The sequence below is a fragment of the Sus scrofa genome, chromosome 1, assembly GCF_054392235.1.
Source record: "Sus scrofa isolate SSC_HxYL_T2T_F1_AM1 chromosome 1, Sscrofa_HxYL_maternal_Yorkshire_Landrace_v2.0, whole genome shotgun sequence".
In the NCBI taxonomy this organism is placed as follows: Eukaryota; Metazoa; Chordata; class Mammalia; order Artiodactyla; family Suidae; genus Sus; species Sus scrofa.
The window spans coordinates 86,145,909-86,159,652 of NC_139383.1; the positions used below are offsets into that span (position 1 = coordinate 86,145,909).

General features: G+C 38.0%; 1 protein-coding gene across 8 annotated transcripts in view; it reads right to left on the bottom strand.

Moving 5' to 3' along the window:
- BCKDHB (branched chain keto acid dehydrogenase E1 subunit beta) overlaps nt 1-13,744 on the bottom strand; it is a 263,556-nt gene that overhangs the window by 193,328 nt on the left and 56,484 nt on the right. For 5 of the 8 annotated variants that reach the window (XR_014836455.1, XR_014836456.1, XR_014836454.1 and 2 more), the window contains 1 exon segment: nt 12,850-12,958. Coding sequence is in view for 2 of the 8 variants with exons in the window: in XM_021082900.2 (XP_020938559.1) it covers nt 12,850-12,958 (109 nt within the window). In the remaining 6 variants the exon portion in view is untranslated. 8 annotated transcript variants of the gene reach the window in all.

The window sequence follows — 13,744 nt, forward strand, 5'->3', positions numbered from 1 at the left end:
TGCAAATGTGTAGGCCAGTGATTTAAGAAAGGCAAATATCACTTATTTAATAATCATCTCACACCCCAAGACATAGTCAGTGCTTGAGATAAAGAAAAATTAGTAGAACCCATAAATTCCAGTACAGCACTGAAAGATGCTGAAAGAGTAAAGACAGAACTTAATGAATGTTTCAAATTGAGAAAAACTGAATTTTTACAAAACCTGACAACTTAACCTGTGAAAAGTAAATGTACATAAAAATTCCTAAATAACCTAATGGCCTTAAGAGTTTAGTGCTTCCTGTCTATATAATGTATTAGCATGGGCAGACCTCAATTTACACAGCTTCCCTTCTGCTCAACACACACTTGTTTATATTGAAGATAAAAATCTGTAAAGGGCTGTTTGTATGCCTTTTACTCCAAATTTGAAATACTGAAGATCAACTGCTAAAAAGTCAGCTCAAAACATCCCTATAAGTTAGTCAACAGTTCAGCTGTGACAATGTTAATAGTATCATTAAGAATATTGTCACAATGTACAGCAATGTTTCTATACTAGGAGAGTTAGTACATTTGCTGTCAATATTTTTTAAGTGAAAAACAAAAACACTAAAGCCACCAAAGAAAACACCATAAAACTGAGCAAAGAAAACACTGTAAAACTGAGATCAACAAAGAAATCACTTGGTATACTGCACATAAATTTTTAACCTCACTTGGATGCATTTAAGTCACTTGAATTGCTCAACTCAGAAATAAAAAATATCATGTTGGTAACTAGGTCATTGACAACTGTATCTTAAAAAAAAAAAAAAAAAGGTGAAGTTCAGGTTAGAATTTTTATATTTCCTCTCTTGACAAAAAGTCTATTAAATACCAGTCAATCTTTGGCTTTCATACATCTGATTTTGTTCACATTTTGAGAAACACATTAGGAACTGCCTGTAATCAAGAAGTAGAGGACTTCAGGGGTTCCCGCTGTGGTGCAGCAGGTTAAGGATCCAGCATTGCCACAGCTGTAGTGTAGGTCACTGCTGCAGCTCAGATTCAATCCCTAGCCTGGGAACTTCCACACACTGCAAGTGCAGCCAAAAAAAGGGGGTGATGGGGCGAGTGAGGGGAAAAGAGGACTCCACTTTGATGTACCATGGTACAATGTATGTCCAAATATGCTGGCAAATGTTGTACACCTTAATGAAGCTTTGTAAAAATCTCTGGCCAGCTAAAAACATTCCACAGTGGCCTCATATTATCGAGGACCTACCAACTATTTCTTCTCACCTTCTTGTAAGATCTGAATTATCCAACCCACAGATACAAAATTGAAGAGTGATTTCTCTCTCTTCTGGAACGCATTTTGGACCAACTATTTCTGAAATCAGCAATTTGGTGGCTGCCCTCTCTTGCTAAAGCTCTGTAAAATCCTTTACTCCTTTTTCTATCCTGAATTAGAAAACTTATTAGTGTGCTCATGGCCCCACATCATGAATAAAGGCTTATGTTTATGGTGTTAATATTAAATTATTGAAGCTTTGTAAATAATTATCATAGAAGCATCTTTTAATACATTGCTAATATTTATTAAGCATTTTTATATGTCAGGTATTATTCTAAATATTCCATATGTATTAAAAGATGAAGTCAAATGATACTTTGGAGAAAATTCTGTATTACTAAACTTGAAAATACAGAATAAATATATGATATTGTAAAAAGTAGAGATGATCAATATTTACTAAAGAATAGAGATGATCAATATTTACACAAGAATAGATAGTAGACCAACAAAAATAAGAGATATTGAAAAAAAAATCAAAAATCTGTCCAAAAGGCACCAGAAACTAGTTTTATAAGCAAATTATATTAAACTTTATAGAACAGATAATACCTACTTATTCAATCTGGTCTGGAACACAGAAAAAGAAAGCAGCACAGTTCATTCTACAAAACTAGCATAACTGATTCTGAAACCAGACAAGAATGGTGAAGGAAGAATAAACTATAGACCAATTTTTACATAAATACATATATTCATGTTTATACATGTAAAGAAAGAGAACTATGGTCTAATTTTATGTATGAATATAAAGGTCTTTTTTTAAATTGTCTAATTAAATCCAGCAATACACTGAAAGAATAATGCAGCATGATCAAGTAGAATTTATCCTGGGAATATAAGAATTACTCAACATTAGGAAATATGTTAATGAAATTCATTTCATCAAGAGATCAAAGAAGAAAAACCACATAGCCATCTCATCAGATACCTAAAAAAAACTGATAAAATTCAACACCTTAGGAGTAGAGGGAAGAAAGGACCTGTGACTAAGTTAAAAATAAAGAGAAATTTCCTTAACTTGATAAAGAGTACCAACTAAGATGTTCCCGTTTCAAGAAGTTCAGCAGTAATGAACCTGACTAGCATCCATGAGGATGTAGGTTTGATCCCTGGCCCCGCTTGGTGGGTTAAGGATCCAGCGTTGCTGTGAGCTGTGGTGAGGCCGAAGATGAGGCTCAGATCCCGCACTGCTGTGAGTGTGGTGTAGGCCAGCAGCTACAGCTCCAAATCGACCCTCAGCCTGGGAACCTCCATATGCGGCAGGTGCAACCCAAAAAAAAAAAAAAAAGGGGAAAGAGAACCAACTGAGTTTCAAGTTAAAAAAGGATGAGGCATTTAAGACATACTAACTACTTTGTATAATAAGCTACAAGGATATACTGTACAACACAAGGAATACAGCCAGTATTTTATAATAGCTATAAAAGGAGTAAAGCTTTAAAGACTGTGAATGACTATATTGCATGCCTATAACTTATATAGTATTGTCCATCCACTATACCTCAATAAAAATTTTTTTTAAAAAGTATGAGACAATTCTAATAATGAAAAAAATATTAAAATGTTTCTTCAATTATTGGGGGAAAAACAGCTATAGCTATCATTAGCTATAGAGGATAAGATTTTCTACCTAGAATATCAGACAATTAACTGAAATTGAGTAAGGTTTCCACGTGCAATATTAACATACAAAATTAATAGCTTTTCTATATACCAGTGATAGCCAATTAGAAATAGTTAATGGAAAAAAGATCCAGTTATTTCAAAGTGGACACTTTTTTTTTTAAATGGACGCACCTGCAACATGTAGAAGTTCCTGGGCCAGGGATAGAATCCAAGCTGCAGCTGCAGCAACACCGGATCCTTAACCTACTACACCAGGCCAGGAATCAAACCCATGCCTACAAAGGAAGTCCTCAAGGTGGACTTCATTTTTTTTTCTTTTTTTGCTTTTTGGGGCTGCTCCAGAGGCATATGTAAGTTCCCAGGCTAGGGGTCAATTTGCAGTTATAGCTGCTAGCCTACACCACAGCCACAGCATCTCAGGATCCAAGCCACATCTGCAGCCTACACCACAGCTCATGGCAATGCTGGATCCCTGACCCACGGAGTAAGGCCAGGGATCAAATCCTCGTCTTCATGGATACTAATAGGATTCATTTCTGGTGCACCACAAATGGGAACTCCTAAGGTGGGCTTCTAATAAACAGGCTAAAGACACTTTTTAAAACAATACAGAATGAAAATAAAGTTTTGAAAATACAAGAGCAGGCAAAATTCTGATGCACAAGAGAATAAAAATTCAAGGCTTTCATTTTTATTATTCCCGAGTTAAATATCTTACAAAGATTTCCAGCTTTCATTTTTAGCTTTCAGGCTACAAACAGTTACATATTGAGTCTTGTCTCCCTGTAATACCTATGTCAGTAATACCTGGCCATTCTAATTTTTCACTAGCTGACATCCAGAGACTTAATAGTGTCTGCCTTCATCAATTATTTATTAGTTGGGGATTAATCAAAGAATATAAGAGGCTTACAGAAAACAAGAATGGAATTAAGAAATACATGTTTTAAAGTTTATTCTACAAAAAACACAGGCTTACAATTTTCTTCTTCCACACACCCAAATATATATAAATAGGAATTTTTACTTCAACATTGTTTAGAATAGGCAGCATTTAGAAAGAATGCAAAGTTCCATAAGAGAGGAGAAAAAAAAAAATGCTACACCCCAAGAAATTTTTATCAACTAAAAATCAGATAATTTTTTTTATTTTATTTTTAGGGCCACGCCCACGGCATATGGAGATTCCCAGGCTACGGGTTGAGTCCGAGCTGTTGCTGTATCCAATCACAGCAATGCAGGATCCGAGCTGCATCTGTGACCTATACCACAGCTTACAGCAACGCCAGATTCTTCACCCACTGAGGAAGACCAGGAATTGAACCTGCATCCTCACAGATGCCAGGCAGTTTTGTTAACCACTGAGCCCCGATGGGAACTCCCACTGACAGTGAAACGCATCCAAAATAAATGGTAGGAAAAGCAAGTTTCAAAATAACTGTACACAACATGCTTATTTTTGTTATTTGTGTACAAATATTCTATACATTCACATGTGCACAGTTACTGAACAATGTTTATAGTATGATCTTATACAACTGTTAATATGTAAATGTGCTGTATACATTCACATATTTATAAATCTAAATGCACAAAAAAAAGTACAAGGAAAGGAGTTGGGTAGGGGAGAAAAAAATTCTACTTTTTGTTCTACAGTTCTATGACACTTGAACTTTTTACAAAGAGTGAATGATTCATGACATTAAATTTCAATAAACACATCCAAAAAAATAAACCACCCTTTATCATGTACTGTAAGCTTAGGCATTGAGAATGGTTCCAGTTGGATTAAGCCAATGATCAAAAATAGACATTGGTTGGAGTTCCCATCATGCCTCAGCATGAGCACACAGGTTCAATTCCTGACCTCACTCAGTGGCTTAAGGATCCAGCATTGCCATGAGCTGTGGTGTACGTCACAGACGCTGCTCGGATCCCATGTGGCTGTGGCGTAGGCCTGTGGCTATACCTCCAATTTGACTCCTAGCCTGGGAACTTAAATATGCTGCGGGTGCAGCCCTAAAACACACACACACACACACACACACACACACACATACACAAAAAGCCATTTGTTTAATGTCCAAAATCAGTCTGAAAATGAATGAATAATAACAAGAATGTGCCAGAATATAAGAAAATGCCACTGAGTCCTAGTCCATTAATATTTCAACTTAGTAGATCAATCACTCAAGACATATAAACAAATGCAAAGGTAATTGTGCACTTCAAGTTGAAAACCTTCTGATTCTTCTTGCTACTCAATACTAAATCAAGCCCTTCTCAACACAAAATGGAATAATAATCTATTAACTGCATCTCCTGCTTGTTTTAAGTTTACAAATGCCACTCCACAAGGCTAAGATTGAAGTCTGTGTGAACAATTCATACAGAACAAACAAATAAGAGATTAGTGGCTGCCTAGAGCTGGGAGTGAGGGAGGCTTTGGTGGGAACAGTGGGTAGTTGCTGCTCATGGGTACTGGCTTTCTTTTCAGGGTGATGAAAATGTCTTTAAATCAACAGTGGTGATGGTTGCACAACTCTATGTACTAAAAACCACTGTACTGTACAGTTTAAATGGGTAAATTGTATGGTCTGTGAATTATATTTCTATAAAGCTGTTGGAAAAAAAGAATCATCAAGTATGAAATTAAAAAACATGAAATGTAGGAATTCCCATCATAGCTTAGCAGGTTACAAACCCAACTGGTATCCATGAGGATACAGATTCTTGGACTCACTCAGTGGGTAAGGATCTGCTGTTGCCCTGAGCTGTAGTGTAGATCACAGACAAAGCTCAGATCTTGTGTTGCTGTGGCTGTGGCATAGGCCACCAGCTACAGCTCCAATTTGACCCCTAGCCTGGGAACTTCCTTATGCCACAGGTGTGGCCCTAACGAGTCCAAAAAAAAAAAAAAAAAAAAGAATTGTAAAATAGGTTACGTGTAATCTTGTAATCAAATAAATGAAAACTGAAATAAACTGACAGTAATAAAAGTCTAACAGTATATCCAAGAAAATGTCACCAGTAATTAGAGGATGGTTTTATGAGCTCCTTTTATCATCACTTACGTACTTTTTGTGAGTTTTAACACATACAAAAGATTGAAAAATGGCCATAATCCTTTAACCTGTATCCACACCCTTTGCAATGTGACTTTGCAGTTGCATCCATGAAGAGATGAAATCTACTTGCCTGACTCTTGAACTTGGATTGGCCTTGTCACTGGCTTTGGCCAATACACTGTAGCAAAAGAGATTGTGTGCCAGTTCCTAGCCTATGCCTCAAGAGCCTCACATGCTCCTGCTGGTTCCCTTGCAAACTCTGCTTCCACCCTGTGAACAAGCCTAAAGCAGTCTATTGGAAGAGGAGGATAGAGAGAGCCCAAAGTGCATCAACTGGAGCTTCTGATATATGAGCTTGCCCAACCAAGATGAGCAAATCCAACCCACGTCTTGACTTGCAACTGCTGGCAGACCAATAGAGCCCAGCTGAAACCCGAACTGTCCAGCTGAGCTCAGCCTACACCACTGGCCTGTACACAAGCTCCACAGAAAGCTGATTTAAGCCAATAAGTGGCTTGTGAAGCATCAAAGCTGACCAGCAGAGAATGCAATACCTTCATAAAGAGAAAAATAAATCTTTTTAAGAAAACAGTGCCAACAACTATAATGTTGTTTACTCTGAAATATTAAAATAGCTTATTTTCAGAAGATGTATCTCTCTCTCTCTCTTTTTTTTTTTTTTTTTTTTTTTTTGGTCTTTTTGCCATTTCTTGGGCTGCTTCCGCAGCATATGGAGGTTCCCAGGATAGGGGTCGAATCGGAGCTGGAGCCACAGCAACGCGAGATCCAAGCTGAGTCTGCAACCTACACCACAGCTCATGGCAACTTGGGATCCTTAACCCACTGACCAAGGCCAGGGATCAAACCCGCAACCTCATGGTTCCTAGTCGGATTCGTTAACCACTGAGCCATGACAGGAACTCCTCTTTTTTTTTTTTTTAATGGCTGCAGCCACGGCTTATGGACGTTCCTGAGCCAGGGATTAAATCCAAGCCACAGCTGCGGACTATGTTGCAGATGCTGGATCCTATAGCCCACTGGGCCGGACCAGGGACTGAATTGAACCCACACCTCCACAGCAACCTGAGCTGCTGCAGTCAGATTCTTAACCCACTGTGCAACAGCAGAAACTCCCAATGTATATCTTTTTAATTGAAAAAAGAAAAGTAAAATAACTTAATGAGGTAACTGAACTGCTTCAGAGTTCCAAGTTGCCATTTAGCAAACCTTTACACTGCCCTCAAGTATATGGACAAATTAGCTGATGTGTATCTAGAAATTGTTTTTATCACATATTAAAGACTAATGATAGAATTAAGTTCTCCTTGGAAATCAGATTAACCACCACTAGCACTGACTGAGAACTTTCATGACACCCCCCCAGACCTTTACATCTATTCATTTCATCTTTAAATCAACTTGATAAGATAGGTGTTATCATTGACCTCATTGCACAGCTGAGAAAACTAAAACAGAGAGAGGTTAAACAGCGTGCCAAAAGTCACCTAACTAGGAAGGAGTGGACTCAGTATTTCAAACTTAGGCAGTCTGGCTCCAAATTCTACAGACCTAATCACTTTACTGGATGCCCCAGGAAAGAAGTATCACCTTCAGGCGATAAAGAGAAACCACACTGACCACCTAATGTGTCTGAACATAATGAAAAAAAGATGACATTGGGGAGATGTGGGATAATATTAGTCGAAGAAACATGAGAAACTTAAGCAAATGAATAGGGAAGGAAGAGGAAAAAACATGTCGGAGAAAACAAAGACTTGCATACCAAAAAGGGGATAAAAGAGTGCATTTTTCTGGCTCAGACATCATACCAATACAGTCACACAATGTAAATATGAAATAATGATCTGACCAAAATTATACTATAACTCTATAGAGATATTTGAAAAGTTGGGATATTTTCTGGGGAAGGTATGGTACATGGCAGGGAAAGAAGGTAAGATAAAATAGCTAATTTCCAGTGGGAAGTTAAAATAATGATGCCTAAATCTTTAAAAAGCATTATAAGATTACTATTTCAAAATATGATGATATATTACAAGAAAATACTAGAAATGGTTGCCTCTGGGGAGAGAAGCATGGATTTGGTAATGATTTTTTTTTTCTTTGTCTTTTTAGGGCCATGCATGAGGCATATGGAAGTTCCCAGGCTAGGGGTCAAATTGGAGCTGTACCTGCCAGCCTACACCATAGCCACAGCAACGCAGGATCTGAGCTATATCTGTGACCTACGCCACAGTTCAGGGCAACAGTGGATCCTTAACTCACTGAGCGAAGCCAGGGATGGAACCTGTATCCTCAGGGATACTGGTAAGGTTTGTTATCACTGAACCATGATGGGAACTCCATTGATTTGGTAACAACTGAGGTAAGGAACTACTCTTTTCATCACAAGACATTATCTAACTTTTTAAATTTGGGATATCATTTTAATTTAAAAACTAACAAATCCAAAAAATAAGTTTCCTTTCATTACTGGATCAAATATAATTCTTGTCAGTAAGTATACCTAGTATTAAATGTATGAGACTTCACAAAAGTTAATTGCTTAATGACGTCCACCAAAACAAATTTAAAATAGAAAATACAAATTTCTTTTTTGTGTACACTGATAATTGGAAAAAATATTTTTAAAGGGGTTTACCATTTAAAAACTACTTAAAACAATTCTCTTCAAAATGAATGAATTCATACATAATCTATGTATATGCTTTAAAAAAAAACAAACAAAAAAAAAAACCTCAGTATCATTATGACCTATTTTTCCCTGAAAGGATAGGTAGTGTGACTTCTGGAAATAAAGCAGCACAAGCTTTTATTCTTACTTCTTCTCACTAAAAGAACCACAGAGGGGCGTTCCTGTTGTGGTGCAGCAGAAACAAATCCAACTACTATCCTTAAGGATGCAGGTTCTATTCCTGGCCTAACTCAGTGGGTTAAGGATCCAGTGTTGCCGTGAGCTACGGTGTAGGTTGCAGCTGCAGCTCCAATTCGACCCCTAGCCTGGGAACTTCCATATGCCATGGGTGTGGCCCTAAAAAGCAAAAACAAACAAAAAAAGCCACAGATGAAAGTCATATTTACTTCAGTATCACTGTTGTCCTGAATCATCCCATTAAATAAAACCAGAAAGTTCAATAGACATACAAAAACAGCTTCTCCACAAGGTGCCTATATCTGATAATGTCACTGACTCATTCTGTCTGTGAATCATAACTATTTTTGTACATTTTTTGACACTGTCTAGATGGCACTGCCTATCTTTTCTAAATATCCCTCTGCCATTTTTTTAAAGTTTAATTGCATTTAAATGTCATAATTAGAATAAATGATCCAGAAGTATTTAGTTACTTTTTCCTCCCAAATGTAGAAGGTACAAGTTTTATATCTATCATGTATTCAAAATAAACAGAAACAAACTTCAAGAAAATTGCTGCCTAAAGAATGGGTGGATTGACCTATTTTGATTTTCAATCCTGCAGTTTATAAAGTTAATGGCTGAACTAGAAGAAATCCTGTGTCAATGTTGTAGATCAGACACACAGGAGAGATACCACAGAAATGATGTTTGAACATAGAACAGTGTCTGGGGACCAGGTCCAAAAATGAGGGGTCAGAAAGCTCAAGAAAAACTGTGACAGAGCCAGTTCCACCCCCTATCCCTGCAAAGCAGAAAGACTACAATCCCCAGGTGCCTTTGCCTCTAGTTGGGGCCATGTGACTAAGTCCCTCAATGACTGCATAAACCAGACACTCCCAAACCTTACCTGGAACCACCCTGGACTGCATCATGTCTAGTTTTTATAACTTTCCAAGAAGCAAACGTGCCAAGGGGGAAGTTAACACAGTCAGTACACATTCAAGCTCTGAACGATACAATAAAGAAGGGATGCAGTGCCTTAATGAATGGCTATTTCCATGAATGACAAATATTTCCATTCAGCTAAAACACAGGAGTTCCCTGGTGGCTCAGCAGGTTAAGGATCCAGTGTTGCTGTGGCTCTGCTTACTGCTGTGGTGTGGGTTTAATCCCTGGCCTTGGAACTTCTGTGCATCACAGGAGCAGCCAAAAAAAAAAACAGCAGATCATCGTATTTCTGCAGGATTTTTTTTTTTTTAAATAGCATATTTCTCGGCATGAAACTAGGACAATGGAACAAATTGTTTCCCTTATGCCTTCCACTCAATAATGTTTAAGTGGGATGCAAATAGAGTAAGGTTAGGCTTAGAGGATTAAGGACCCAACATTGACTCTGAGGATGCAGGTTCACTCCCTTGCCTCACTCAGTGGGTTAAGAGTCCAGCATTGCTAAAGCTGCAGCATAGGCTACAGATGCGGCTTGGATATGGTGTTGCCACGGCTGTGGTGTAGGCCAACAGCTGCAGCTCCATATGCCACAGATATGGTCATAAAAGGGGGGAAAAATAGGGTAATGTTATAAACAGGGCAGTCTCTGGGGTTAGAACACCTTGGTTTAAAACCCAGCTCTGTTGCTCATTGCTCTGTAAGCAAGTTTTCTTAAACTCTCTAACTTTCAGTTTCAGGAGAAGACCACCAGACAGAGCTTTTGTGATGATTAAACGGAATCATCTGTGCCATAGACGCCTAACACCTAACTCTAGAGAGGGGACTGCCTGGGTCTGAATCCTGGGTTTTCTTGGATTTGGGCAAGTTGTTGAATTTCTCTGATCCTCAGGCTCCTCGTGGATAAAATAGCGATAGTGACAAAATTTCAGGCAAGGTTGTTGTGAGGATTAAATGAAAAAGTCCCTAGGCCTACACAATACAGCAAGCCCTGTGTCTAGCACCGAGCATTAAAAAGTGCATAAACATTAGGGAAATACACACTTAATCCTCTCAACAACCTCATGAAGTACTATTACAAACAGATGAGGATCTGGCTTTTGTTAGGACAAAAGTAGCATTTACATTGCTCTCCAAAAGGCCACCATTTATTTTGCTAATCCAACGGGGGATGTTTCATCTTCAAAGAGAACATCTTTGTTCTTTTAACCAAGATGATAGATGAGCTCAATCAAGTTTCCCTATTTTATTAGCAAAGTCTACAGAAGCGTGAAATGCAAAGGAGGTTCAACTGAAAATGAGATTAAATACAAGGACCTGGGGCTACGCATTAATCAAATTAAGATTAAAGGAATAGGTTAGTTCCTAAGGTCCCCTGGGTTACTTATTCCTTTAATGAAATGCAATGAAAAAGGAAAAAACTACTGATAAGCATAACAATATGGATGAATCTCAAAACCATCAGGCTGAGCAAAAGGAGGCAAACACAGAAGACTATATACAGCCCCATGATTTGCTTATGGGAAGCCCCAGATCATATGAAACTAATCTGGGCTGAAAGTAATCAGAAAGTGGCTAAGTCTGGGGTTGGGAGAATGGATTGGCAGAGAGGCAAGAAGGTGCTTCCTAGAATGACGAAAGTTTTCCACGTCTTGTTCTGCACAGAAGTTCCACGGATATAGAGGCTGTCAGATCTATCCAACTGAACACTTGATATCTGTGCATATGTAAATGTACATTAACTCACATCACGCCAAAGCAAAATATGTTTTCAAGCTTAACTAGTCAAGGAAAAGAGTGATTTGCCTGAACAGCTTTTCTTGAACTCAAAATAAAATATACTTTAGGTACAATAGTTTGGTGTTTAAATGTCCATGATAGCAGAGTTCCCATTGTGGCGCAGCAGAAATGAATCAAACTGGCATCCATGAGGCTGCGGGTTCGGTCCCTGACCTTGCTCAGTGGGTTAAAGATCTGGCGTTGCTGTGAGCTGTGATGTAGGTCACAGATGTGGCTCGGATCCCGTATTGCTATGGCTGTGGTGTAGGCTGGCAGTGTAGCTCTGATTGACCCCTAGCCTGGGAACCTCCATATGCTGTGGGTGCAGCCCCTCCCCCCCAAAAAAACAAAACAAAACAAAAAAAAGTCTATGATAGCTTATAAAGAAGCAGTCATAGAGGAGTGTTTACAGAATTATAATTCTGAGCTGGAGGGAGAGTGATCAAATTCCTCAGTTTATCTTAGACCCCCATCTCAGAGTGGACCTGATATCACAGCATGAACAGTGCCTGCTTCACTATCAAGACAGGCCTAATTCAGATGAAGACCTGTAAGGACACTTTAGCTACTAAAAGGACATTTGATATTATTTAGCACAAATATGCTCACCCATTTTTCCATTCAACCCAAATCTATTTAGCATCTATTATGTAACTAAACAGCTAAACATAATCACTACATTCTTTTTTTTTTCCTTTTTATAGCCATACCCAGGGCAAATGGAAGTTCCCAGGCTGGGGGTCGAATCACAGCCGCAGCTGCTGGCCTCTGCCACAGCCACAGCAACACCAGATCCAAGCCTCATCTGAGACCTACTCCGCAGCTTGCAGCAACTCTGGGTGCGTAATCCACTGAGTGAGACCAGGGATTGAACCTGCATCCTCATGGACACTATGTCAGGTTCTTAACCCGCTGAGCCACAACAGGAATTCCAAGTTCCTACATCCTTGCTACCACTTCACAATGCTTCTCTGTTTTCCACAATCAAAATATAAAATGGCTAAACATATTTTCCCAAAAGTTATCTTAAAAGATACAGCTGAGGACAAACTAAATATAGAAGAAAATCAGAATTTTTTTCTACAAGGGAACTATAAATCAAGCTTATGAAAGAAAATTATAATTTTGAGATGTTCAAAGCAAAATACACAGAGACGGTCATAAATATAAAATTGTTCAAAACAAAATGCATGAAGACGGTCATAAATATAAAATAAAGGAAGTCTTTACCTGCTGCTCTGTAAAGTATTTTAGGTTCAAAAAATATACAAGGATTTTTATCCTCTATGCATGACAAGAGAAGTCCCTTAGCTTGGAAAGGGCTTCTGGGTACAACCACCTGCAGAAAAACAGATTTTTTTAAAGACAATTTCAGTGACAATATATCCCAGTAAACTCACACATACGGGTTGATATTTAACTAACCAATTATAACTAATTAAGTATAGAAATTTTATGTTTCTGGACTAATTACCATTTATCATACAACTTACATATTGTCTAAAACAATCCCATTTGTTCCACAAATATTTAGCAGATGCCCACCACATTCTGGTAACTAAGATACTATGATTTCCTTAAGGAGCTAACTTGCATATACATAAAAAATAAAAGGAACCCACAAAGAGCACTCGTGAAAACAAAAAGTAAAGTTGTCAATAAAGGAAGCTTTTCTACTAGAAATTTGGAGAAGACTTGCATACCCACCAGCTCCAGTTTGACCCCTAGCCTGGAAACCTCCATATGCCATGGGTGCAGCCCTAAAAAAAAAAAGGTAAAATAGCACAAGTCTCACAATGTTTTGAAGACAGACTGCTAAACCCATTGCTCATCATCACCCCAATGGCTTATCTTATGTTTCTATTTTAGTTTTTCTTCATCTGCTTTCTTCATGTGTTTATTTTTAACCTTTTGTACTATATGTATATTCTCTTTTGGGATAAAATAAAATATGGGAGGAAAGAAGGTAGGGGATTAAGAGAAAAGAATTTTTCTTAAAAATACTGGGTAACATCATAAACGTTAAATCAATCTTCAGCTCAAGCGCAAAAATAGCTGTTGCCTCGAATGTGATTTTTGTCCCAACTTCTAGCCGACATTAAAAAAATTATGCAAAATTTTTCTA